The sequence below is a fragment of the Dermacentor andersoni genome, chromosome 1 (assembly GCF_023375885.2).
Source record: "Dermacentor andersoni chromosome 1, qqDerAnde1_hic_scaffold, whole genome shotgun sequence".
Classification (NCBI taxonomy): Eukaryota; Metazoa; Arthropoda; class Arachnida; order Ixodida; family Ixodidae; genus Dermacentor; species Dermacentor andersoni.
The window spans coordinates 370607291-370632652 of NC_092814.1; the positions used below are offsets into that span (position 1 = coordinate 370607291).

Here is a 25362-nt window from a genome sequence, read left to right on the forward strand (position 1 = left end):
AGTGGTGTAACAAAGTACATTAACGCATCGTACCTAAATCACAGAAACGCAATAACGTTCGGAGCAGGCGCAGTCCGGACAACGTTTTTTGTTACGTACGTAATGCGTTTCTGTTTGCTTGCAATTATTATTCTAAAACTGCGTATAATTGCACGCGTGAAGAGCTTGAGACAGTGAGTCGAAGAAGCGTAAAAAGATGTCTCTGCAATGCAAAAAAAGAGCATGTCAAACTGTCTTTTTTTTATTTTCGTTGATGACCACTGAAGGAAACCTTCGCTCATTTAATTTCATTCATTCGCAATAATCTTGAGGGCAGCTGCTCGAGTGTCCATCCAAAGATCCATTACGCGTGAATGCTCTTCAAGCTGCTTTATCCTAGCTTCTAAGCGTCTCAGTTGATCTCTAGTAAAATACCGCTGCCACCCACCAACGTCACCCTTCCTGACGTAGCTGAATTGCTTGCTGTTCTCCACAGAGATTCTGCTGTTGGCTGACATACTTCGCTCGGTTTCGTTGTACCAATCACGGTCGGCGTGACCTTGGGATTCAGGTGCAAGGATGTGCTTCATGTTCTCGCTCGCGCACCGATCCACAATATCCTGCATCAGTTCTTCCTGCTTTTCCAGCTTATCGCCGTAATCGTCACCTAGAAACCGAGCCAGCCTCAGTATCACACTTCGAGTGTCCGTCTTGAGTTCCTCGTAGGTTACGAAGAACAGGTTGGGCTGGTCCCTCAAGGCGTAACCCGATGCAACGTGATCGAAGTAGCTTCCCTGGCCAGCACAGTCGCCCTCCAGAAACGCGTCGAACAGTTCCTCGAAGGTTCCGTCCCGGAAGCGATAAATGTCGAAGGTAGTGATCATGTGGAAGGAAGAGACGCACAAGTCCCACGGGTTCCTTGCTACGTATACGTACTTTGCGTCTTTGTTCATGGTGGTGGTGCTTAATGGCAGGTGGGTGGCAAACAAGCGCAGCGGAAGAGTAGGTTTCCACGTGTCGAACTCGACGACCCCTAGAACGCGCAAGTTGTGCATGAACTCGTCAAAAGAGCTCACTGGTTCACCTTCTTTTAGAATCAACTGTATGATGTACATCATCCAGTGAGTACCACTCTTGGGGTACGTCGAGAGAACCAGGTCGCCTTTCTGGGCGCGGAACTCCAGGGCTGCTCTCAAGAGATCCGGGTCACAGTTGGGACTGCGCGGGATGCCGTCTATGATTTGAGCGTAAGGCTTCCTTTTTGACATTGCAACAACTTCCCAGTGAGGTCGACTTCTGAAACGAAAGAAAAAACAAATTTCTATTAGCCATGCACGCGGAGAAAATGCGGCAGTGACAGTGGCGAAAAGTGACAAACCCACACAGAAGGGCGAATATAGCAAATATGCGAAAGATACGAAAGGCAACCTAGACAACCCCCGGAAGGCAAGTGCTAGTTTTGGTTTCAAGGAACGCGCACTTTTCTAGCGGATGACAGCATCCTAAGATCGGGTGGAACGAAGTAGATGTGGATGTTCGCATTTCTTGCCATTCACAAGTTTTTTTTTTTAAACAGAAAAGTTTAGGTGAACGGCAAACAACGCTTCCTTTTCTTTAGCTGGCTCTAATTTCTCCTTTCTCCAATTTCAAATCGGGCGAAGCGCAAGAAGTGGTTGACTTCGTGCGCCCGTCGAGCTTGCTTCGCTAACCCTTGCGAATCGTTCAGCGATATGCGAAGCCGTATCGCGCTCGGTCATCAGCTTAAAAACTTATGGGGGTTTTACGTTTCAAGACCACGATCTGATTATGAGGCGCGCCGTAGTGGAGGGACTCCAGAAATTTGGAGCACCTGGGCTTCCGTAACGGGCACCTAAATCTAAGTACACAGGTGCGTTCGCCCTCGTCGAAATGCGACCACCGTGAACGGGAGTCGCAGGAAGCCACCAAAGCCACTAAGCAACCACTGCGTGTGATCAGCTTCGTTTATCGTGCCCAGGTTGAAGATGAGAAAAATAAGACAGAGGAGCTTGATCAGTCGTGGAAGGAACGGAAGACCCAGGAAACCAGGTCAACCGCGCATTGGACGATGATGGCTAAATCGTGGCATGTGTTGTTATAGCATCGGGATTTCCAGTTCTGCGAACTTTTTCATGTTTCATAATGACAACAGGTAAGTACAAGCATTTCATTCGATTTTCTGAGCAGTATTGATTTTGCATGAGTAAACCAGTTCTGTGCAAGCCTGAAGGGACTGAATAAGAGCTGTGTTACTCGACTCATTCGTCATGATGGCGGCGCATCTGCTGCCGATGAAATACTTTTAACGAAGGACAACAGTGCGCCTTTGTTGGGCTGTACACTTTGAGCACTCTTTGTCGACTTGTGCAACCAAGGCTGAAGTAAAAAAAAGAGAGAGAGAGAGCCGCGAAGTTTTATGAAGTTTCAAGAGCAATGACGGCAATACCATGCATGCACGTAATTTTTTGTTGCGTTCTTATGCGTCACTACTGGCCTCCACTGCGTGGAGGCCAGTTTTTGTAGTACGAGATGTGTCAATAAAAAGAGAAACATTCAACTTTTATTTGTACTAGGTTGAGTTTTGGCTGACGGAGTCAGCGGCCAGTTTTAATTGATCTACTTACCTTCAGACGAACAAAATTAACGAATGATGGTGACACGAAGTTATTTTCTTTACGCTAGCTCCCACTATATCTGTGGACTAGCTGAACTGTAGCCCTGAACTGACCTACAAGTTAGGAATTTCTAGGCGACTACTTTCAAGAAAGGACAAAATGTAACAATTTAACAGAGAATATTGGTAGTTAATGACGGTTTGTTATACAAGTATTCCTCATTATTATTTATTGGCGCTTGTGTGAACGAGTGATGTGCCAGACCTATAAAGGAATTGAAGCTTCCAAGGTAAACGCAGCAGAAAAAGATTCACCGACGGTTACGACACTCCCTAATGCGAAGTTTAAGCGCAGCTCTATACGTGTTTTCATTTCGCGATACATTGGCTGGCGCGAACAATCTGTCTCGCGGAACACATTCCAAAGGGACCGAAGTGTGGCGCATCTGCCTCGCTAATCGGGAGATCGCGAGAGGCAGCGCGTGGGTGACGCGTGCGTGCGATTCACAGCATCCAGAAGACGGCGCGCTTCCTCCCCGCTTGCTAGATTGAGCAGCGATCGCCGGCTCGCCCTCGCAAGCTTTCACTCGCACACATAGCACACGGCGCGCGCCGACGATGGTATCGCCATTGGACTTTGTACGGAACCTCACGGCGACGGCAGAAATGCTCCTGGAGTGTCCATATAACTGCTATCGCAATAGAAAGCGCTTCTCAAACACGGCCCCCTTCAGCGGGGTCTGCTCCGAGAGCTGGCCAATGTCGCCGCGGGCCCAGCGGACCTCCAAGAGAGCACGAACACATTCCGCTGGCATGCGAAGCGGAAAAGGAGGCTTTCGGCGGCAACACTCTTCCTCCTTGCTTGCGCGCCCTCTCCCTCAACCTTCTGACCTCATGAGTGACGACATGAAGGCATGGTTGTCATGAGCGAATAAAGGAAGAAAGAAGGAAGAAGAAAAATCAGAAGATAAGAAAACAAGAAGACACGAGGGGTCGGTGGCAGAAATAAAGAAATAAGAAGATAGAAAATAAGAGCGTACGAATAAAAAGAATACAATATGAAAGCAGAAGCAGAAGCGCAAAAGTGCCCGCGCAGCTACGTGGCCAATGGGAGAAGGGACACGTAGCCGAAGAAAGCGGCCCAGCTGCGCTCGGGGACGAAGGCGTGGAGAAGGGCCTGGAGGCCGAACAGGACGGGTGGATCGCGGAGACGGCGGCAACCCAGTGGAAGCAGTTCTTTAGTTGCCGCGGCCACGACCCGCGAGCTGAGTGGACCTCCCACCGGAAGCCGCAGCTACAGGCTGACGGCGCCGCTTCCCGGATTCCCTGCGGCTACGATCCGCAGCTTGCAAAGTTGACCGGGCGATCCAGGCGCCTAGGCCACTCCACCCTCCTGACCCCCTGACCAGGCCAACTGTTGACCGAATGTCGGACACAGCGACGTCGAATCTACGACGCATCGATCGGCGGGCCCAACGACGTGTCGTCGGAAGGAGCGACGACGAGGTGACGTGGCCACGTCGATAGACTTTATGTAAATATTTGCAACTTCACAATACGTCATGTGCGAGGACTTAAGACAATATTTTCAATTAACTAGCGTTGTATATAGTTCGTCCTATGTTAGGGTTTTGCCATTGGTTTGGCAACGCGTGCTTTCTGGATACATGTATTTGATCTTATGCGCATACCCCATAAAGGCTTTTCCTAACTCAAACGTCCCTTGCGTCCTGTTTACCACCCTGAGACCGTGACAATGGTTTTGTTTGCGAATTATTTTGAGTTGGATACCCAGCAGCCGCCAGTGGTAGAAACGGCGCTGGCGCAGCGTATCGGCATGCGACTGACCGTCCCAAGGGATCTATAGGGAGTTTCCGCACCCTGACCTAGATTTGATGCAGTAATTTGTCCTGACATTTTAACGCGAGGGCCCCGTGTCGCAGAACATCCGGCGTCGGCGTCCCGCGCCCGCCGTCGACTATCGTTTCGGGAAAAATCATTCTGAGCCAAGGAAACTCAATCACGCAGGACTTCCATGTAGTGCAAAGATGTCACTGTACTAATCGATTTTCTCAACGTAAGATACCTAATAAGAATCGTAAAGTTCGACTTACGCGCAACCTACAGACATGATCACGTGGGATTGTAATTTGAATGCATAATAAAACATAATTATGTCATGCGGCAAGTCAAACACAAGCCTCTTTTTCAGCGTTTCTACCATGCATGGACTGTCCACAGAGCGGTGACAGAGCGGCGCGCCCGGTACCTAACAACACCTCCAGATGGCGCTCGCCTCCGCTCTCAGGTTTATTTTATGCGGACGACATTGTGTTGCTAGCTAACAAGCAAAGTGATTTGCAACGTCTGGCTAATATATGTGGACCGGAAGGCAACAATTTAGGTTTGAAATTTAGTGTTAGAAAATCAGGTGTTATGGTATTCAATGAAAACAGTGAACAGGCAGTGGAGATACAGGGCCAAGAAATACCTCGGGTAACAGAATATAAATACCTTGGTATATGGATAAACGAAGGCAATGGATATATGGAAACACAGGAAAAAACCATAACAGTAAAGGGGAAGAGAAATGCAGCCATAATGCAGCACAGAGCGCTATGGGGATACAATAGGTAGGAGGTCCTCCGAGGTATGTGGAAAGGCGTAATGGTTCCAGGACTTACTTTTGGAAATGCGGTTGTTTGCTATAAATCAGGGGTACAATCAGGACTCGACGGGAACCAAAGGTCAGTGGGTCGCCTCGCATTGGGTGCTCATGGGAAGACTACAAATGAAGCTGTGCAGGGTGATATGGGCTGGACTAGTTTTGAAGTGAGGGAACCTCGCAGTAAAATTGAGTGTGAAGAACGGCTGAGGAATATGGAAGAAAGTTAATGGGCTGGGAGAGTGTTCAGGTATCTGTACAGGAAAAACATTGATTCACAGTGGAGGTAAAGAACTAGGAAGCTTACCAGCAAGTATGCGGCCTGTAGGGTGGACAACACAGCAACAGAGAAGGTCAAGCGGAAAGTCAGAGAGGCTGAATTAATCTCATGGGTGGCGGCAATGGAAAAGAAACCTGCCATGAGTAACTACTTAAGAGGAAAAAACGAAATAAGGAAAGAAACCATTTATGATAAGTCAAAGGGAAGCTCATTACTTCTCGAAGCGAGATCGGGATGCCTTAGAACACGCACCTATAAAGCGAGATATAAGAAGGAAGAAGAAGCATGTGCTTGCTGCGGTAAAGCTAGGGAAACTACGGAGCATGTTTTATTAGAATGTGAAGACGGCTACCCAGCTGTCGATTTAGGCAACACTGGCCTCCTTGATGCCCTTAGGTTCAGAGGGAGCAGTGGTAAAGCAAACATGTCCGCAATCGACATTAGTAAGAGGCGACTGGAGGATTGGTGGAAGAAAAGTAGGGAAACGACAAAAGACAGAGAGGTACAAAAGCACAGTTCGCAATAGGGGATCAGAAAATTTGGGCGTGGTAGTTCATAGTGTATTTTTTTCTTTTTTCATTGTTTAACCTAGGTAGGATATAAGGCAGTATAGTAGCAAGAGCTTCGTGGCGCAACCCACCGCCCCGTTCCAAAGGGGACGCTCATAATATCCATGCATCCATCCATCGTTTACCGCATCGGCCAATGTCGCCGCGCGCCCAGCGGACCTGCAAGAGAGCACTAACACTTCCCGCTGGCATGCGGAGCGAGAGAGGAGGCCCTCCGCGGCCGCCCTAGTCTGATGCCGAATTCCATTGAGAGAACAGAAGTAGCGCGCGGCGCAGTGCGGAGTCGGGTAGCGGCGCAGTGAGAGCCGGAACACTCGACCCGCCACTGGAATGCAGCGTACATGCGGAGAGCAGGTCGGTGGGGGACGTGTGAGGAGGAATTCACGATGTGACGCAAACATTCGACGTCCCAGCATTCTCTGTGGGAGAGCGGCAGAGCACGTGTCACGTGTTGTGATCGTCGGGCGTTCACCGGTTCGCGGCAGCATACAACATCCGTTGCCGCCTGCGAAGATTATCTGAAATCACGGATTCTGAAGCTCAGCGCATCCTGCATTCAGGGCGATTCAGCTCCCAAGAGGTCCGCCACTGGCCGCGTTAATATAATGCGGAAATGTCTTTTGAGCTAGGAAGAAAAAACGGGCACTTTAACGATCTTACCACCCTCGGAAGCTGAACAACGCACCTCCTCGTCGGAGTAGGAAGAGACAGTCGTTGCAATGTATGAGTCCATTTTGGGTCTTTGCTCCGGCAGCGAAAATACATGTTGAGACATCGCTGCATACATTTCGTAGTCATCATCATTGCTACTACTGTCGTCCATCGAACTGCAACTCGAATACGAAGTTGAGCTCCAGCAGCTTTTACTGCTGTCACCATTGAGCGTCTCGAGCACTTCACCGAGGCGAAGATGCTTTGCTGCCACTGTGTTGTATTTGAGGAAAGAAAGAGCATGCAAGAGAACCAGTTGCAAAAGGAGCTGGTGCTGACAAATTTCAACTGCAAGAAAGCCTAAGAGGACTATCGTAGGCACACAGCCACAGGACTATACGTGGTTCCCATTACGCTTATTAATGAACTAGGACAAAAAGTAATGAAGCTCCGTTGAAAACAGTACAAAAAAACATTAAAAGATAGACGTATACCAGACAGTTGGTGATAAAGTAGAATGAATTTAATTTAATAAGGTAAGGGGGGAGGGAGAGAAAGATACAATTCACGTATATAGACCATTGACGATTACATCGGTAATATACTAGTTACAATACAGGCAATTAAATTAAAGCTGCCAGCATGGGCAAGGATTAATGGCATTTAAGGATAACTTCAAAATGGCTTCAGAATAGGTAGGCGTCTGGATGATAACATATTTGTCCTTACTCAGTGTATTGAAATTTCCAGAGTAGAAAAAAAGACTGTTATATGTGGCCTTTTTAGACATCACACGAGCGTATGATAACGCAGAGAGCAACATTTTGTGGGATATTCTGGAAGGGGAAGGCTTCGGCGACGATTGTCTAAAGCTTTTGAGACAGATTTACTGAGAAAATGCCGTTCGCGTTGAATGGGAAAGCATGAGGAGCGAGGAGAAAGTTGATATCAACAAGGCACTGAGGCAGGGGTGCCCTTTATGCCCACTGCTGTTTCTAATGTACATGCCGAGTATGGAGAGGGCGCTAGAAGGAAGTAATATCGGGTTAATACTCTCATACAAACAGGCAGGTACAGTAGTAGAGCAGCAGCTTCTAGGTTCATTTTATACGGACGACGTTTTGTTGCTAGCTAACAAGAAAAGTGATACGCAACGCCTGGCTAATATATGTATGTGGACAAGAAGACTGGAATTTAGGTCTGAATTTTAGGGTTAAAAATCAAGCGTTGTCATATTCAATGTTGCGGGAATAGATCGAATTCATCGACATGGTAGACCAAAACCAGATGTCGAGACTGATATTAGACCGGTCATTTTTAAGTTGCACGACTACCGAGACAAAGCGAAAATCCTTCAAAATTGCAAGAAGCTGAAAAATACCAGGTATTCTATCGGTGAAGATTTTTCACGCAACGTTCGAGACATAAGGAAAAAAGCTTTGGCATAAAACTAAAGAAAATCGAGACCGGAAAGAGAAGGTAATGTTAACTTACGATAAAGTTCGCATAGCTGGCCGCCTTTTTACATGAGAAGCAGATCGCGACGATATGGTTGAGATAAAACCAAGAAATGACGAAAAATCCAGCTGAGACCGCAGAACAACGCAATCTTACCAAAAGTAACCCTTCTGAACTTAAACGCGTGAAGTCTTCTTAACAAAGTGGAAAGTCTGGAAGCTTTATTGATAACACTGAGTCCGGATGTGGTCACTATATCCGAAATGTGGCTTCACTCTAACGTCTCAGATAATGAAGTTGTTCCACCAGGTTATACTATTCTGCGCCAAGATAGAGCATCGAGAGGCGGGGGTGTGGCTATTATCTTGAGGGATGGTTTATTTTTCATGCCTATGCCTGATGCACCGAACGTCGAAAGTATTTGGTGCGAAGTAGTCCTATTAGGGTTATTATAATTACACGAAGGTATTTCGCCCTCGTCAGCAGCAGTCCTTGAGATAGTTACTCTGGCTAGCTTCCCACGCCATGCGTGCCGCGTTCGCCTAGCACGTGATCAAGCTTTTCCTAGTCTCTAAAGCCGCTCGAGTTCGCTCTTCTCCACGGGCGGCCATTTTTCCAAGAAAGTATGCCTTCCAATCGAACATCGCGGACAACATCAGTCCCTTTTCACCTAAGTATGAGGCGCGGAGCAGAAGCTATGGCGCTTCAAGGTAACCTGGGGCCTGACGAACCAACTGACTGAGCTATCTTTCCGGGCAACATCCAAGGGTCACGAGTTCAAATCAGCTGTTCTCTTCCTTTTTTTTTCTTCCTCCTTTTTAATGTCTTCTCTTTTAGTTTATCACTGTACGGGAACCCGCCTAAGATATATATATATATATATATATATATATATATATAGAGCCTCAATTATGTATGGCCACCCATGTGCAGGTCATAAATACCAGGTTCTCAGCCGAGTGCCATCCGTGCGGTATAACCTAGCTCAGATTGGTCCACCTTGACTGATCAAATGAGGCACCACTATAGGTTAAATGAGGCGTACAACTCCTGCGGGACCCGCCGTGGTTGCTCAGTGATTATGGTGTTACACTGCTGAGCACGAGGTCGCGGGATCGAACCCCGGCCACGGCGGCCGCATTTCGATGGGGGCGAAATGCGAAAACACCCGTGTACTTAGATGTAGGTGCACGTTAAAGAACCCCACGTGGTCAAAATTTCCGGAGTCCTGCACTACGGCGCGCCTCATAATCTGAAAGTGGTTTTCGCACGTAAAACCCCATAATTTAATTTTTAATTTAACTCCTGCGGGGGCGGTAAAGCATCCGCCTCCCGTGCAAGAGGACCGTGGTTCAAATCCCGGTGCCGCGCAATTCTCCACCGGAAAATACCAAAAAAAAAAACCGTGTGTTGAGAAAATTGCACAAACAGGCCTGGACTCCAGTACGACCTGATCCCGGTGACCAGAACCGGTAACGCACTCTCTCACCAGAGCAGGATTGGCCATCCTGGTGCAGTACTTGGCCACAGCCTCCTATATGAATACAACAATCAAACCCTGGCCCTCAGTCTCCAGCAGCCGCGAAGCAAATGACCACGGCGGCGGTCATATCTGTGACGTAGCAGAGGGTGCTAAGAATATACCTGGCTCCGGACAGGCCGCCATTGGAATCTGAACCTGGCAAAGTTTAACGTTAGAACGTTATCTAGTGAGGCGAGTCTAGCAGTGTTATTGCAGGAATTAGAGGGTAGTAAATGGGATACAATAGGGCTCAGTGAGGTTAGGAGGACAAAAGAAGCATATACAGTGCTAAAAAGCGGGCACGTACTGTGCTACCGGGGCTTAGCGGTGAGACGAGCACTAGGAGTCGGACTCCTGATTAATAAGGATATAGCTGGTAACATACAGGAATTCTATAGCATTAACGAGAGGGTGGCAGGTCTTGTGACAATTAATAAGAGGTACAAATTGAAGGTAGTACAAGTCTACGCTCCTACATCCATTCATGATGACCAGGAAGTCGAAAGCTTCTATGAAGACGTGGAATCGGCGATGGGTAAAGTCAAAACAAAATACACTATACTGATGGGCGACTTCAATGCCAGGGTAGGCAAGAAGCAGGCTGGAGACAAGTCAGTGGGGGAATATGGCATAGGCTCTAGGAATAACAGAGGAGAGTTATTAGTAGAGTTTGCAGAACAGAATAATATGCGGATAATGAATACCTTTTTCCGCAAGCGGGTTAGCCGAAAGTGGACGTGGAGGAGCCCGAATGGTGAGACTACAAATGAAATCGACTTCATACTCTGCGCGAACCCTGGCATTATACAAGAGGTAGACGTGCTCGGCAAGGTGCGCTGCAGTGACCATAGGATGGTAAGAACTCGAATTAGCCTCGACTTGAGGAGGGAACGGAAGAAACTGGTACATAAGAAGCCAATCATGAGTTAGCGGTAAGAGGGAAACTAGAGGAATTCCGGATCAAGCTACAGGACAGGTATTCGGCTTTAACTCAGGAAGAGGGCCTTAGTTTAGAAGCAATAAACGACACAATCTTATGGGCATCATTAAGGAGTGCGCGATAGAAGTCGGTGGTAACGCCGTTAGACAGGAGACCAGTAAGCTATCGCAGGAGACGAAAGATCTTATCAAGAAACGCCAATGTATGAAAGCCTCTAACCCTACAGCTAGAATAAAACTGGCAGAACTTTCTAAGTTAATCAACAAGCGTAAGACAGCTGACATAAGGAACTATAATATGGATAGAATTGAACAGGCTCTCCGGAACGGAGGAAGCCTAAAAGCAGTGAAGAGGAAACTAGGAATAGGCAAGAATCAGATGCATGCGTTAAGAGACAAAGCCGGCAATATCGTTACTAATATGGATGAGATAGTTCAAGTGGCTGAGGAGTTCTATAGAGATTTATACAGAACCAGTAACACCCACGGCGATAAGGTAAGAGAGAATAGTCTACAGGAACTTGAAATCCCACAAGTAACGCCGGAAGAGGTAAAGAACGCCTTGGGAGCTATGCAAAGGGGGAAGGCAGCTGGGGAGGACCAGGTAACAGCAGATTTGTTGAAGGATGGTGAAAACACTGTCCTAGAAAGACTGGCCACCCTATATACACAATGCCTCATGACCTCGAACGTACCGGAATCTTGGAAGAACGCTAATATAATCCTAATCCATATGAAAGGGGACGCCAAAGACCTGAAAAATTATAGACCGATCAGCTTACTGTCCGTTGCCTACAAAGTATTTACTACGGTAATCGCAAATAGAATCAGGAATACCTTAGACTTCTGTCAACCAAAGGACCAGGCAGGATTCCGTAAAGGCTACTCAACAATAGACGATATTCACACTATCAATCAGGTGATAGAGAAATGTGCGGAATATAACCAACCCTTATATATAGCCTTATTGATTACGAAAAAGCGTTTGATTCAGTCGAAACCACAGCAGTCATGAAGGCATTACGGAATCAGGGTGTAGATGAGCCATATGTAAAAATACTGGAAGATATCTATAGCGACTCCACAGCCACCGTAGTCCTCCATAAAGAAAGCAACAAAATACCAATAAAGAAAGGCGTCAGACAGGGAGATACGATATCTCCAATGCTATTCACAGCATGTTTACAGGAGGTATTCAGAGACCTGGAGTGGGAAGAATTGGGGATAAAAGTTGATGGAGAATACCTTAGCAACTTGCGATTCGCTGATGATATTGCCTTGCTTAGTAACTCAGGAGTCCAATTGCAATGCATGCTCACTGACCTGGAGAGGCAAAGCAGAAGGGTGGGTCTGAAAATTAATCTGCAGAAAACTAAAGTAATGTTTAGCAGTCTCGGAAGAGAACAGCAGTTTACGATAGGTAGCGAGGCACTGGAAGTGGTAAGGGAATACATCTACCTAGGGCAGGTAGTGACAACGGATCCGGATCATGAGACTGAAATAACCAGAAGAATAAGAATGGGCTGAGGTGCGTTTGGCAGGCATTCTCAAATCATGAACAGCAGGTTGGCACTATCCCTCAAAAGGAAAGTGTATAACAGCTGTGTGTTACCAGTACTCACGTATGGGGCAGAAACCTGGAGGCTTACGAGAAGCGTTCTGCTGAAATTGAGGACGACGCAACGAGCTATGGAAAGAAGAATTATGGGTGTAACGTTAAGGGATAAGAAAAGAGAAGATTGGGTGAGGGAACAAACGCGGGTAAATGACATCTTAGTTGAAGTCAAGAAAAAGAAATGGGCATGGGCCGGACATGTAATGAGGAGGGAAGATAACCGATGGTCATTAAGGGTTACGGACTGGATTCCAAGGGAAGGGAAGTGTAGCAGGGGGCGGCAGAAAGTTAGGTGGGCGGATGACATTAAGACGTTTGCAGGGACAACATGGCCGCAATTAGCACATGACCGGGGTAGTTGGAGAAGTATGGGAGAGGCCTCTGCCCTGCAGTGGGCGTAACTAGGCTGATGATGATGATGAAACATAGAAGGATACGTCCTGCACGTAGGCGCTGTCTATGGGCCACCAAACGCTGATCCAGAGTACCTGGTTCCCTTAAAGCGATCAAGGCAGAAAGCTGGGCTAATTGGTGTGTCATCATTATTCAAAAGATTAGCGGAAAATAGCAACGACACAGACAGAGAAGACGACAGGACGAGCGCTAAACATCAACTGAGGTTTTTACTGCGAGCGAAGGTACATATATACATTTCGTTGGTGCATGCGCACACCAGGTTAAAACAGTACAAGCACATTCTAATCAAAATGTGGCAGACTTTTCTGTAAGTCCATTTTTTCTTTTTTGGACAAGGCAAGTGATGCCGTGCTGACACAGTTATCACCTTCCCTGTCAATGTGATATGCCTCACAATTCTCGCGTAGCCATCCTTGTGCCTCCCCTACCAAGCACACGCGTGGTATCAAACGCAGGCGCGCACCCGCATCGCTTACAGTGCATGGCCAAATGGCCGCCCCCCGCTAATGAATCTACCAGCGTTCGGTGCTCTCGTAGCCGATCATTTAGGCAGCGGCCAGTCTGCTCCACGTCGCATCTACCGCAAGAGAGAGGTATGGGGTATACGACCCCAACGATGCAGGGTACGAACTTGCATTCATGTTTTATTGCGCAGACCGGTTTTTTTCTTTTCATTTACGGCTTTGCACATGCGCACCAGCTTTTCGGGGGCAGTGAACATCACGTCCACGCCGCACTTCTCTCCAACTTTTCTCAGCCGGTGCGATAGCTGGTGCACGTACCGTATAGCTGTACGCTTCAGCTTCTTACAGCTTTTTTCGGCTGCTACGCCAGGGCATCCACCTGCTCTGATTTCTTTCAGGAGGCATTCTGCCACAGCCGTCACGATATCTTTCAGAAAACCGGCGTTCTGCAACCGGAGCACTTGCATCTGCAAGCTAACCTCAATTTTATGGTGGCAGGACTTTTCGAGAGCACCACGCAGGCAATTTTTTGCAATGCCCTCTTACAATTTTGAGTGAGCCGAATTATATGCTAGAATTTCCTTTTCTGTGCGTGGCGGGTACGACCAGCAGATGTGCCCTGTGCCAAAGTACAAACACAGCTCGAGGAATTGGAGACACCCGTTCATCGGCACTTCATGCGTGAACCTTAGTTTGCCAGAACAATCACCGAAAATTTCCGAGGCGGGAGTGCTTATGATGTTGTTAAACATGGATGATAAGAAATGTGATGAACCAGATGGAATCCCGAACAAATTTCTCAAGCGGTATGCCGAGCCTATGGCCGACCGCACGCCAAGTTTCATCCTAGACGCCAGCGCTCGTTTCTCCCCTGGCGGAACGATTTCATCTCCACCGGGTGTAGGTTTCCGCCGCCGCTTCCGTGGTCGCGACCGCGTTCAGTTCGCGCTGCGCGCGAAACGTCTCTTGTTTGCGACGGCGCCTCTTCGGATGACCGGAAATTATGATTGTGTTGTTAACTGTCACGACAGCAATGTAAACACGAAATGGTTGATGCCACCAGTGAAATTCTGCCGATTCACAAGAAAATGGTACGAAATAAGCAGACGACACACATCGATTACTGCGGTGCGCCGAGCGAAGTAAACAACTGGCAAACGAAGCGAGCTCGTTCATTGATCACTCCTGAGTGTATGACGGTTTTTATATGTAACCCACATGAATTTAATAATTACTCGGCACATAATCCTTTTATTCATATAAAGACTTTAAGTTGTTCGACGAGCGCTTGTCCTGTCTTCTTTCTCGTGTTTCGTTTATGTGTGCGCTGCCCAAGAATGGAAACCACTTCTGTTGTATGCGCTAGCAGTGGCCGAAGTTCTGCCGAGAAATTGAATATGTGCACGATGCATTGAACATGACCGGAGTTCATTCCCGCTTCCCCACTGCACCGATCGATCGAGTTGCTGGACGATACACGCCCGCGTCTTGGTCGCGCCGGCATTGCTGAAGCAGGAATGATTACTAATACTTTCAACTTCCGTCTCTTGAGCACTGTTAAAAAATGGCCAAGCTGTCTACATTGCTGCTTCTATTCCATATTGTAGGGGACGCACTAGTTAAAGTTGTCTGCGCATGTCGTACTTGTGCTATGCAGCGATATATTTTTGAGAGCAGCATTCCGGGCAAGTTGGTAATCCATTACTTAAATGATATTGCGCGACAAAAAACGACACGGACGTGAGAGACGACACACCAAGCGCTTGGTGTGTCGTCTCTCACGTCCGTGTCGTTTTTTGTCGCGCAATATCATTTAAGTAATCGATATATTTTGTTTATTTCCGCACAGTGTCGATGGAAGACCGTTGTCGCCATCAGAGACAACACGGATTTGTAGCAAACATATTGTGAGAAACTGCAAAAATGACTTTAGCTCGTATGTGCCGTATGTATGTGCCGCATCGTATGTGCTGACGATTTTTCCGGCGGTACATACGATGTCGTTTCCAATCACCTGCTCAGCGTCACTTACATGGTTAAGCAGACGCTGCCATTTCGCCGCATTGCAGCCATAAAAATAATCGTCAAGCGTACTGATCTTCTTAAAGGCAAATAGAAGCGTGTACAGTCTGTTTCACACTTAGGGGAAAACTCGGAACGTATTGCATCGCGATGCGGCAAGCAATAGAGTCGTGCGGTGGCAGCAGCTCGAGCAGGCGCAGACGCTCGAGGGGCGGAGTCGTGATCTGCGTCGTCTGCTATGGCGGCGCGCGCTGGCCGCATTTGTCGGGAAGCGTGCTACTGTCAGGGGCAGTGCACGTATATATCTTCACTGTGTGTGCTACCGTAATAAGCAGCGACAAGACGCACCAAGATGTGCGCGCAACGTGTTCAGTCTTTGTTTGACTCGAAAGGAAAACAAAGCACTCAACAATGATAACTATGGGAGTCGAACACGATGAAACAAACGGATACGATTAAATGAATCTTTTAGGTTCAGACAATGAGCTGGAAATGATTTTTCTCGACAATCAATCACTACACCAGACAGACCCTGACCGCCGGCGGGGAATTGGACACGTCACGCTCGGAACTTCGGTTAGTATCTCGTCATGTCCCAGCGGCAGCGATGACAGCGCTCATCCTGAAGGCAGTGAAGTGTAGAATGACTTGATCAGGGATGTGTTCATTCGCAGCACGTCTCAGTCAGTGACGATGGTGTATCGAAGCCTATCCTCGGGCGACTGATAGAGGGGATGGTGCGCCAGCGATACTTTCAACGAGCCCCAGACATTTTAAATGATGTTGGCGCCCGGGGATTGAGGCGGCCACTCCAAGAGAGTGACTGTGCGCTCTTCTAGCAGTTGTTGCACCACACGAGCAGTGTGGATCGGCGACCTATCGCGTTAGAATATATAGTCGCCTTCCAGAAACGGGCCGTCAAGAATGTATGGAACCAGTACGTCGTCTATGACTGCCCTGCAGCGATGAACTTACCTTCGAGGCGTATCAGTTGGCGTCGCACAACGCATAGTAAAGAATACCGGCTCATTTCACGCCGTAACGATGAGATCGGCGCCCTGCAACTGATAGTAGAACGTTTACCGACAATGCGGCCAGCGCGCGCCGCCGTAGCAGACGACGCCGTTCAAGATCCCGCCCCTCGAGCACCTGCGCGAGCTGCTGCTGCCGCCTGACTCAAGCGCTCGCCGCATCGCGATGCAATGCGCTCCAAGTTTTCCCCTAAATGTGAAACAGACAGTACACCGCCCTTCACGCGCACACACGTAGGCACACACCGCGCGCGGCGCGAAACGTGCCCAAACACGCGCAGTGCAGGAGGCAATCAAGGCGGCGCGAACGAGAGATGGGAGAGGGGTACCACCCGCTAAAAGAATTTTGCTTCGCATGCGGCGCTCTCAACGCCGGCGCAGCAGCGCCGCTCTCGGTGCCGTTCTTGTCCATAAGTAAATACCTCTGCCTGATATAAAAAAAATCAATCGATGATTGTAGCCTTCCTGCTGAGTGGAAACTAGCGAAAATAATTCCGGTGCCTAAATCTGGCAATGTTTTATCGGCAGCTAATTATCGACCAATATCACTGACATGTACATGCTGCAAATTACTGGGGCACATCATTTCGAAATTTCTGACAAATTTTGTCGACGTCAATAGCATACTCCACAGAAGCCAACATGGATTTCGTAGTGGCTTTTCAACCGCTGCGCAACTAGTACACAGTATGCATGATTTTGCACAAAGCCTCGACAGTCAGTCGCAAATCGATGTCCTTTTCCTAGATCAATCGAAGGTTTTTGACCGAGTCTCTCATACTAAACTCCACTTTAAAATTAAAGCGATATTTGGCGATGGACCACTGGTACGATGGATTTATAATTACCTCTCTGATCGTTATCAATTTGTGCAATACGACGATCATGCCTCCAAGTTAGTACCTGTTCTTTCAGGAGTACCTCAAGGTACAGTTTCAGCCCCGCTGTTGTTTCTACTTTTTATTAACGACATATCAAATTAAACTGATGTAAAAATGCGACTATTCGTGGATTACTGCGTGCTATACCAAGAAATAAAAGACTCTAATGACCAGTAAAAACTTAACGCTCTAGGAAAAATTGCAGAGTGGTGTAATAAATGGCAGATGGTAATTAATTTCGAAAAAACGGTCTCTATGTCCATTACACGGAAAAAGTGTAGATTACGCATACTCTTGCAATAACATGAATATCAGTAGTGTGACTGAATATCGGTACTTGGGTGTAGTCATCACTTCTGACCTAAACTGGACTACGCATGTTCAAAGCATAGCTAGCAAAGCAATGAACAAGTTATTTTTTTCTTAAAAGCGCCCTTCGTCATACTACATATTATACAAAACTTCTAGCTTACGTCACCTTTATCCGTCCGGTCTTAGAATACGCTAACATAGCTTGGTTCCCCCACACTAAAAACAGCGTTAAAACGCTCGAAATGGTTCAAAGGAAAGCCGTGCGCTTTATCTTTAACTGCTATGGACGCATGCATTCACCCACAGACCCTTTACGCACGGCTGGGCTTCACACGTTGTCCAGCTGTGCTAAATTACACCGTCTAAAGTTTTTGTATTTACTGCTTAATAATGCATTAAAGATGTCTCCCACAGATTTTGTTCGTATAAACACTACAAGACTAACACGTCACAAGCATGCGCTCACCCTTGAAGAATATTTCTGTCACAGTAATACTTTCCGATATTCTTTCTTTCCACAAGTTGCCCGAGATTGGAATCGCTTGCATCCATCAGTCACGGCCAAGAGCACCATAGACAAATTTATTACCCTCGCTGAGAGCTCTGTGCTTACATTCCTCTCAGCATAACCTTGTTCATAATCTTATGTTACAGTGTTCCTCTCAGTGTGATTATTGTATTCAAGTGCCATCATTAGTTTTATTTATTATTGTCATGTGTATTGCATGTTTTGCCTTTATTTTTTACTCTTAAATATATATATATATATTACCACTGTACCTGTATTTGTATGTTTTGCCCTCTCCTGTAAAAATCCCAAGAAGGGATTGACAGTATTCCGAAATAAACAACAAAAAACAGTGGAAAGACAGGGTCAATAGAGAGCCAGGAAATACCTCGCTTGAAAGTATATAGATACCTTGGTATATCGATAAACGAAGGAAATAGATATATGGAAACACAAGGAAAAAAAAACAATAACAGGGAAGAGGAAGAGAAATGCAGCCATAATGATGCACAGAGCGCTATGGGGATACAATAGGTACGAGGTGCTCCGGGGCATGTGGAAAGGTGTAATGGGTCCAGGACTTAGTTTTGGAAATGCAGTTGTTTGATTTAAATAAGGGGTACAATCAGGACTCGATGGGAACCAAAGGTCAGTGGGACGCCTCGCATTGGGCACTCACAGGAAGAATACAAATGAAGCTGTGCAGGGTAATATGGGCCGGACAACTTTTCATGTGAGGGAAGCTCACAGCGAAATTGATTATGAATAACGACTGAGGAATATGGAAGCAAGTAAATGGGCTGGGAGAGTGTTCGTGTATTTGTACAGGAATAACATTGATTCACAGTCGAGGAAAGTAACGAGAAGAACTAGGAAGCTCACCGGCAAGTATACGACTTGTATGGTGAACAACACAGCAACAAAACCGCCAAGCGGAAAGTCAGAGAGGGTGAGATAATCTCATGGGTGGCGGCAATTGAAAAGAAAGCTGCTCTGAGTTACTACTTAAGATGAAAAAAACTAAATCAGGAAACAAACTATTTGTGATAACTCAAAGGGAAGCTCTTCACCTTTCGAAGCCAGATCAGGATACCTTAGAACGCGCACTTTTAAAGAAAGATACAACAAGGAAGAAGAAGCATGTGCTTGCTGCAGCAGAGCTAGGGAAACGATGGAGCATGTTTTATTAGAATGTGAAGATATCTGTCCAGCGGTCGCTTTAGGCACCTCTGACTTCCTTGATGCCCTTGGGTTCAGCGAGAGCAGGGGGAAAGTAAACATGTCCGTAGCAGAAATTAATAAGAGGCGATTGGAGGATTTGTTGAAGAAAAGTAGCGAAACGACAAACAACGGAGGCGTACAAAAACAAAGTTCGCGATAGGATTTCAGAAAGCTTGGATATGGAAATTTATCCTGTGTTTTCTTCATTTCTTTTTCTTTTCTAACATAGGTAGGACATTAGACAATATCGTAGCAAGAGCTTGGTGGCACAACAAACCACCCTGTTCCAAAGGGGATGCTCATGCCATCCATCCATCCATCCATTCATCCATCTCATGTATTCAATGAAAACGGTGAGCATACAATGTCAATTCAGGGCCAGGAAATACCGCGGGTAAAAAAATATAAATACCTTAGTGTTGTGGCAGAATGACGTCAAGGCCACACCCCCTGTTCGTACCTAGATAAACAGCGCGTGTTTTGGGAATAAAGCCACTCCTATTCCTGCTATCTGAGTAGCGTCTGTATGCATGCTAGAACAAGTGGCGACGAGGTGGGATCCGAAGCCTAGGCCGAGATTGCGCAGTACAAGAAGAATGGCGAAGTTTTTGGATTTTGAGCTTTTCCTCCATGATGGCGAAGAAGATTTCATGTCTTATGTTGAAAGATTTGACCACTACTGGAAAGTGACCCAAAACAAAGATGACAGCCTGAAGGAATCTGCCTTTATAACGGCCATTGGTAAACGCCCCTACAAAACGCTGAAGGACCTGTTGCTACCAGCGAAGCATGTAGATACACTTACAATGCGTCAAAGGCATAAAATTCTGCTTTTACTCAACATGCGTAAAACTGCGCTTCAAATTACTTACAAATGAGTCATGACCAAATGGGCCATTGGTAAACGCCCCTACAAAACGCTGAAGGACCTGTTGCTACCAGCGAAGCATGTAGATACACTTACAATGCGTCAAAGGCATAAAATTCTGCTTTTACTCAACATGCGTAAAACTGCGCTTCATATTACTTACAAATGAGTCATGATCACGTATAGAAGCAATTTCTTTTGGCAGCTTGTTCCAGTGATAAATAGCAAGGAAGAGCGGTGATTGTCGCAGGAGATTCGTACGCGCAAACATGGGACGCACTTTGAAGGGATGGTCGAGGCGGGGGAAAATTTTTTGTGGGGGTTTGATATGGGATGCTGTAAAGGATGACGGGGTAGGACACACTCTGTGGAAGTGGGAAAGCAGTGCTAACAGTCGTCGTGTTTCTAGAGACGGTAATTGGAGGGACTCTTTGATAGCCGTGATGCTGGATGTTCTAGAGTATGTTTTAGTGATGAAACGTGCTGCTTTATTTTGTAAAGATTCCAGCTTGTTTATTAGGTAAGTTTGATTTGGATTCCATATTATGGAAGCGTATTCAATCTTTGAGTGAACTACAGCTGTGTAAGCTAATAATTTAGTTGACTGATTTGCTAAATACAAATTTCGCCTGATGAATCCAAGTGTTTTATTCGCTTTCGAAATTATTCCATCAATGTGATCATTCCATGTAAGGTTTGAAGTTAAATGGACGCCCAAATATTTTAATGTAGACACATTCTCTATGCATATGTTGTTCATAAAATATGAACTTAAGGGAACGTTACTGGCTCTGGTAAATGTCATTGTTTTTGTTTTAGAAACATTAATTTCCATTTGCCATTGCTCGCACCAAAGTGAAATTTTGTTTAGGTCGGCCTGTAAAATATTAGTGTCTTCAGAGGTGATAATTTGCCTGTAAAGAACGCAGTCATCTGCAAACAACCGAACTGTTGAGGTCAGGTTGCTACTGATGTCATTAATGTAAATTAAGAATAAGATTGGGCCAAGTAAGGATCCCTGAGGAACGCCAGATTTAACTTGTGCTAAAGCGGAAAAGTGATCATTTACGGAACCAAACTGGTAGCGGTTGGTTAAAATACTTGAGATCCAATTAACAATTTTACCATGTATGTTAAGCCGGCTAAGTTTCATCATTAAGCGAGAATGGGGAACTTTATCGAATGCTTTCTTGAAGTCAATAAATATGGCATCGATTTTTATGGAATCGTGAACAGCTTGATGAAGATCAGTTATAAGTTCAAAAAGCTGTGTTTTACAAGAGCGTCCTTGCTGAAATCCATGCTGAATGTTAGAAAAAAAAGTTATGTTCAGATAAATATTTCATACCTGCGGAAGATATGATATCGTCACGTGGTAGTGACGGTTGAGGACACAGCAAGAAAACTGCGAATGGCAAAGCTAACTTTATTGGGCGAACCTGCGCCCAGAAAAACAGGCTATACTCAATGCTCAACGAAAACGGCGAACACAGTCGGTGATCGTCGAAAATCTGATCAGCGGGTCAAGCGCGTCGGCTTTTATACAGCAGTCGTCGAATGTTCCAGACTAATCGTTCGGACCCGCGTGCCTTCCACAAAGTTCTACACCATTCGCGTCACGCGATGAAATCAGATAACACAAGGTTCGGCGACAACAGACAGCCGGGTAGAAGCATCGATAACTTTCCAGAAACTTCGGATACATGCAGGCGCGTCCCGCGCTGTGCGGTTACATTTGTTAGGCGGCGAAACGTGGTCGCCCGATAAAGATAAGTACACGTGTCAATACTCCCCTCTTAAAAAGCATCGACCCGATGCTGCATACAAATTAAAGTAATAAAGAAAAACACCCGTAGCAAAGAAAACAAAGATAAGGAAGTTCGTCAGCGTCCGTAAAAGGGTTTCAGACGCACCACGTGGACCACTTCAGGTCGTGTGCGGCGCCGCTGTGAATGCGAAATTCCTTCTGGCACGACCTCATAGTCCAGTGCGCCAATACGTTGAATGACCATGTAGGGTCCGAAATAGCGGCGCAATAGTTTCTCACTCAGTCCTCGTCGGCGTATCGGTGTCCAAACCCAAACACGGTCGCCGGGCTGGTACTCGACGAAGCGTCGTCGGAGGTTGTAGTGTGGGTTGTCGGTCCTCTGTTGGTTTTTGATCCGTAGGTGGGCGAGCTGTTGGGCTTCTTCGGCGCGCTGGAGATAGCTAGCGACGTCAACATTCTCTTCGTCAGTGACGTGGGGCAGCATGGCGTCGAGCGTCGTCGTCGGGTTCCTGCCGTAAACCAGCTTAAACGGCGTGATCTGTGTTGTTTCTTGCACCGTCGTGTTGTAAGTGAAGGTTACATACGGCAGGACCGCATCCCACGTCTTCTGCTCGACGTCGACGTACATTGCTAGCATGTCGGCGAGGGTCTTGTTCAGGCGCTCTGTGAGACCATTCGTCTGCGGATGGTAGGCAGTTGTCCTCCTGTGACTTGTCTGGCTGTACTGCAGAATGGCTTGGGTGAGCTCTGCTGTAAAAGCCGTTCCTCTGTCGGTGATGAGGACTTCTGGGGCACCATGACGCAGCAGGATGTTCTCGACGAAAAATTTCGCCACTTAGGCTGCGCTGCCTTTTGGTAGAGCTTTAGTTTCAGCAAAGCGGGTGAGATAGTCCGTCGCCACGACGATCCATTTGTTCCCGGATGTTGACATCGGAAACGGCCCCAACAAATCCATCCCAATCTGCTGGAATGTTCGGCGAGGAGGTTCGATCGGCTGTAGTAATCCTGCTGGCCTTGTCTGTGGTGTCTTGCGTCGCTGACAGTCTCGGCATGTCTTGACGTAACGAGCGACGTCGGCGGTCAGACGCAGCCAGTAATACCTTTCCTGTATTCTCGACAGCGTCCGGGAGAATCCGAGGTGCCCAGCGGTTGGATCGTCATGTAGGGCGTGCACTATTTCTGGACGCAGCGCTGATGGTACAACAAGAAGGTAGCTGGCGCGGACTGGTGAGAAGTTCTTCTTTACGAGCAGGTTGTTTTGTAGCGTGAACGAAGGCAACCCGCGCTTAAATGCCCTAGGGACAACGTCGGTGTTCCCTTCCAAATACTCGACGAGGCCTTTTAGCTCCGGGTCTGCTCGTTGCTGTTTAGTGAAGTCTTCCGCGCTTATTATCCCAAGGAAGGCGTCGTCATCCTCGTCGTCTTGCGGCGGGGGATCGATGGGGGCGCGCGATAAGCAGTCGGCGTCGGAGTGTTTTCTTCCGGACTTGTATATTACCGTGACGTCATATTCTTGCAGTCTGAGGCTCCACCGCGCCAGCCGTCCTGAAGGGTCCTTTAAGTTAGCTAGCCAACACAACGCGTGATGGTCACTGACGACTTTGAATGGCCTCCCATAGAGGTAAGGGCAGAATTTAGCTGTAGTCCAAATGATGGTGAGGCATTCCTTTTCAGTCGTAGAATAATTGCTTTCCGCTTTTGACAGCGACCGGCTAGCATACCATATCACCCGTTCAAGTCCTTCTTTCCTCTGGACTAGGACGGCACCGAGGTCTAGGCTACTGGCGTCAGTGTGGATTTCGGTATCGGCGCCCTCGTCGAAGTGTGCAAGTACCGGCGGCGACTGCATGCGTCGTTTGAGTTCTTGAAATGCCTTGGCTTGTGGCGTTTCCCACTTGAACTCGACATCACATTTGGTTAGATGTGTTAGCGGCTCCGCGATGCGTGAAAAGTCCTTGACAAAGCGCCTATAGTAGGCACACATGCCAAGGAATCTGCGCACTGCCTTCTTGTCGGTTGGCTGCGGGAATTTTGCGATGGCAGCTGTCTTCTGTGGGTCGGGGCGTACTCCTTATTTGCTGATGACGTGGCCTAGGAACAAAAGCTAATCGTAAGCGAAGCGGCACTTTTCTGGCTTCAGAGTGAGCCCAGATCTCTGAATGGCCTCTAACACTGTCGCAAGCCGCTTAAGGTGATCATCGAAATTTCCGGCGAAGACAACGACGTCATCCAAGTAAACAAGGCACGTCTGCCACTTCAGTCCGGCTAACACCGTGTCCATAACGCGCTGAAACGTTGCAGGCGCCGAGCACAGTCCGAATGGCATGACCTTGAACTCGTAGAGGCCGTCTGGCGTGATGAAGGCAGTCTTTTCGCGATCTCTCTCGTCGACTTCTATTTGCCAGTAGCCAGACTTGAGGTCCATCGACGAGAAGTATTTAGCATTGCAGAGCCGATCCAATGCGTCGTCTATCCGTGGAAGGGGGTACACATCCTTCTTCGTGATCTTGTTCAGTCGATGACAATCGACGCAGAAGCGTAGGGTTCCGTCCTTTTTCTTCACCAGGACTGCAGGAGAGGCCCACGGGCTTTTTGACGGCTGGACGATGTCGTCGCGCAGCATTTCGTCGACTTGTTGCCTAATAGCTTCACGTTCTCGCGTCGAAACTCGGTAAGGGCTCTGGCGGAGTGGTCGAGCGCTCTCTTCGGTTATTATGCGATGCTTTGCAACTGGTGTTTGTCGAATCCTCGATGACGTCGAAAAGCAGTCTTTGTATCGTCGGAGAAGACTTCTGATCTGTTGCTGCTTACTCATAGGAAGACTTGGATTCACGTCGAAGTCTGGTTCGGGGACTATGCTCATCGGGGTAGATGCGGCTGAATCCGAGAGCACAAAGGCATTGCTGGTTTCCACAATTTCCTCGATATAGGCGATTGCCGTGCCCTTGTTGATGTGCTTGAACTCTTGGCTGAAGTTGGTTAGCATAACTTCCACTTGCCCTCCGTGGAGTCGAGCGATCCCTCTTGCGACGCAAATTTCACGGTCGAGCAGTAGATGTTGGTCGCCCTCGATGACGCCTTCTACGTCAGCGGGTGTTTCGGAGCCGACGGAAATAATAATGCTGGAGCGCGGCGGGATGCTCACTTGATCTTCGAGCACACTCAAGGCGTGGTGACTACGACAGCTCTCTGGCGGTATCGCTTGATCTTGCGACAGCGTTATCGATTTCGACTTCAGGTCGATGACTGCGCCATGTTGATTCAGGAAGTCCATGCCGAGAATGAAGTCTCGTGAACACTGTTGGAGGATAACGAAGGTGGCAGGGTTAGTCCGGTCATGAACGGTAATTCTTGCCGTGCAGCTCCCAGTCGGCGTAATCAGGTGTCCTCCAGCGGTCCGAATTTGAGGGCCTTCCCATGCAGTCTTAACTTTCCTTAACTGGGCGGCGATGGGTTCACTCATGACGGAGTAATCGGCTCCTGTGTCTACTAAGGCGGTGACTGCGTGGCTGTCGAGAAGCACGTCGAGGTCGGTGGTTCTTTGTCTTGCGTTACAGTTA

The 25362-nt window shown here is 47.5% G+C and overlaps 1 protein-coding gene across 1 annotated transcript in view; it reads right to left on the reverse strand.

The window, feature by feature from the left end:
• Nucleotides 1-229: 229 nt before the first annotated feature.
• The window catches only part of LOC126516669 (sulfotransferase 1B1-like), a 76722-nt gene continuing 51589 nt past the window's right edge, over nt 230-25362 (reverse strand). Inside the window, exon 2 of the mRNA XM_050166769.3 lies at nt 230-1275. Coding sequence (XP_050022726.1) covers nt 288-1247 — 960 coding nt within the window. The 5' untranslated portion in view covers nt 1248-1275 and the 3' untranslated portion in view covers nt 230-287. The remainder of the gene's footprint in view (nt 1276-25362) is intronic.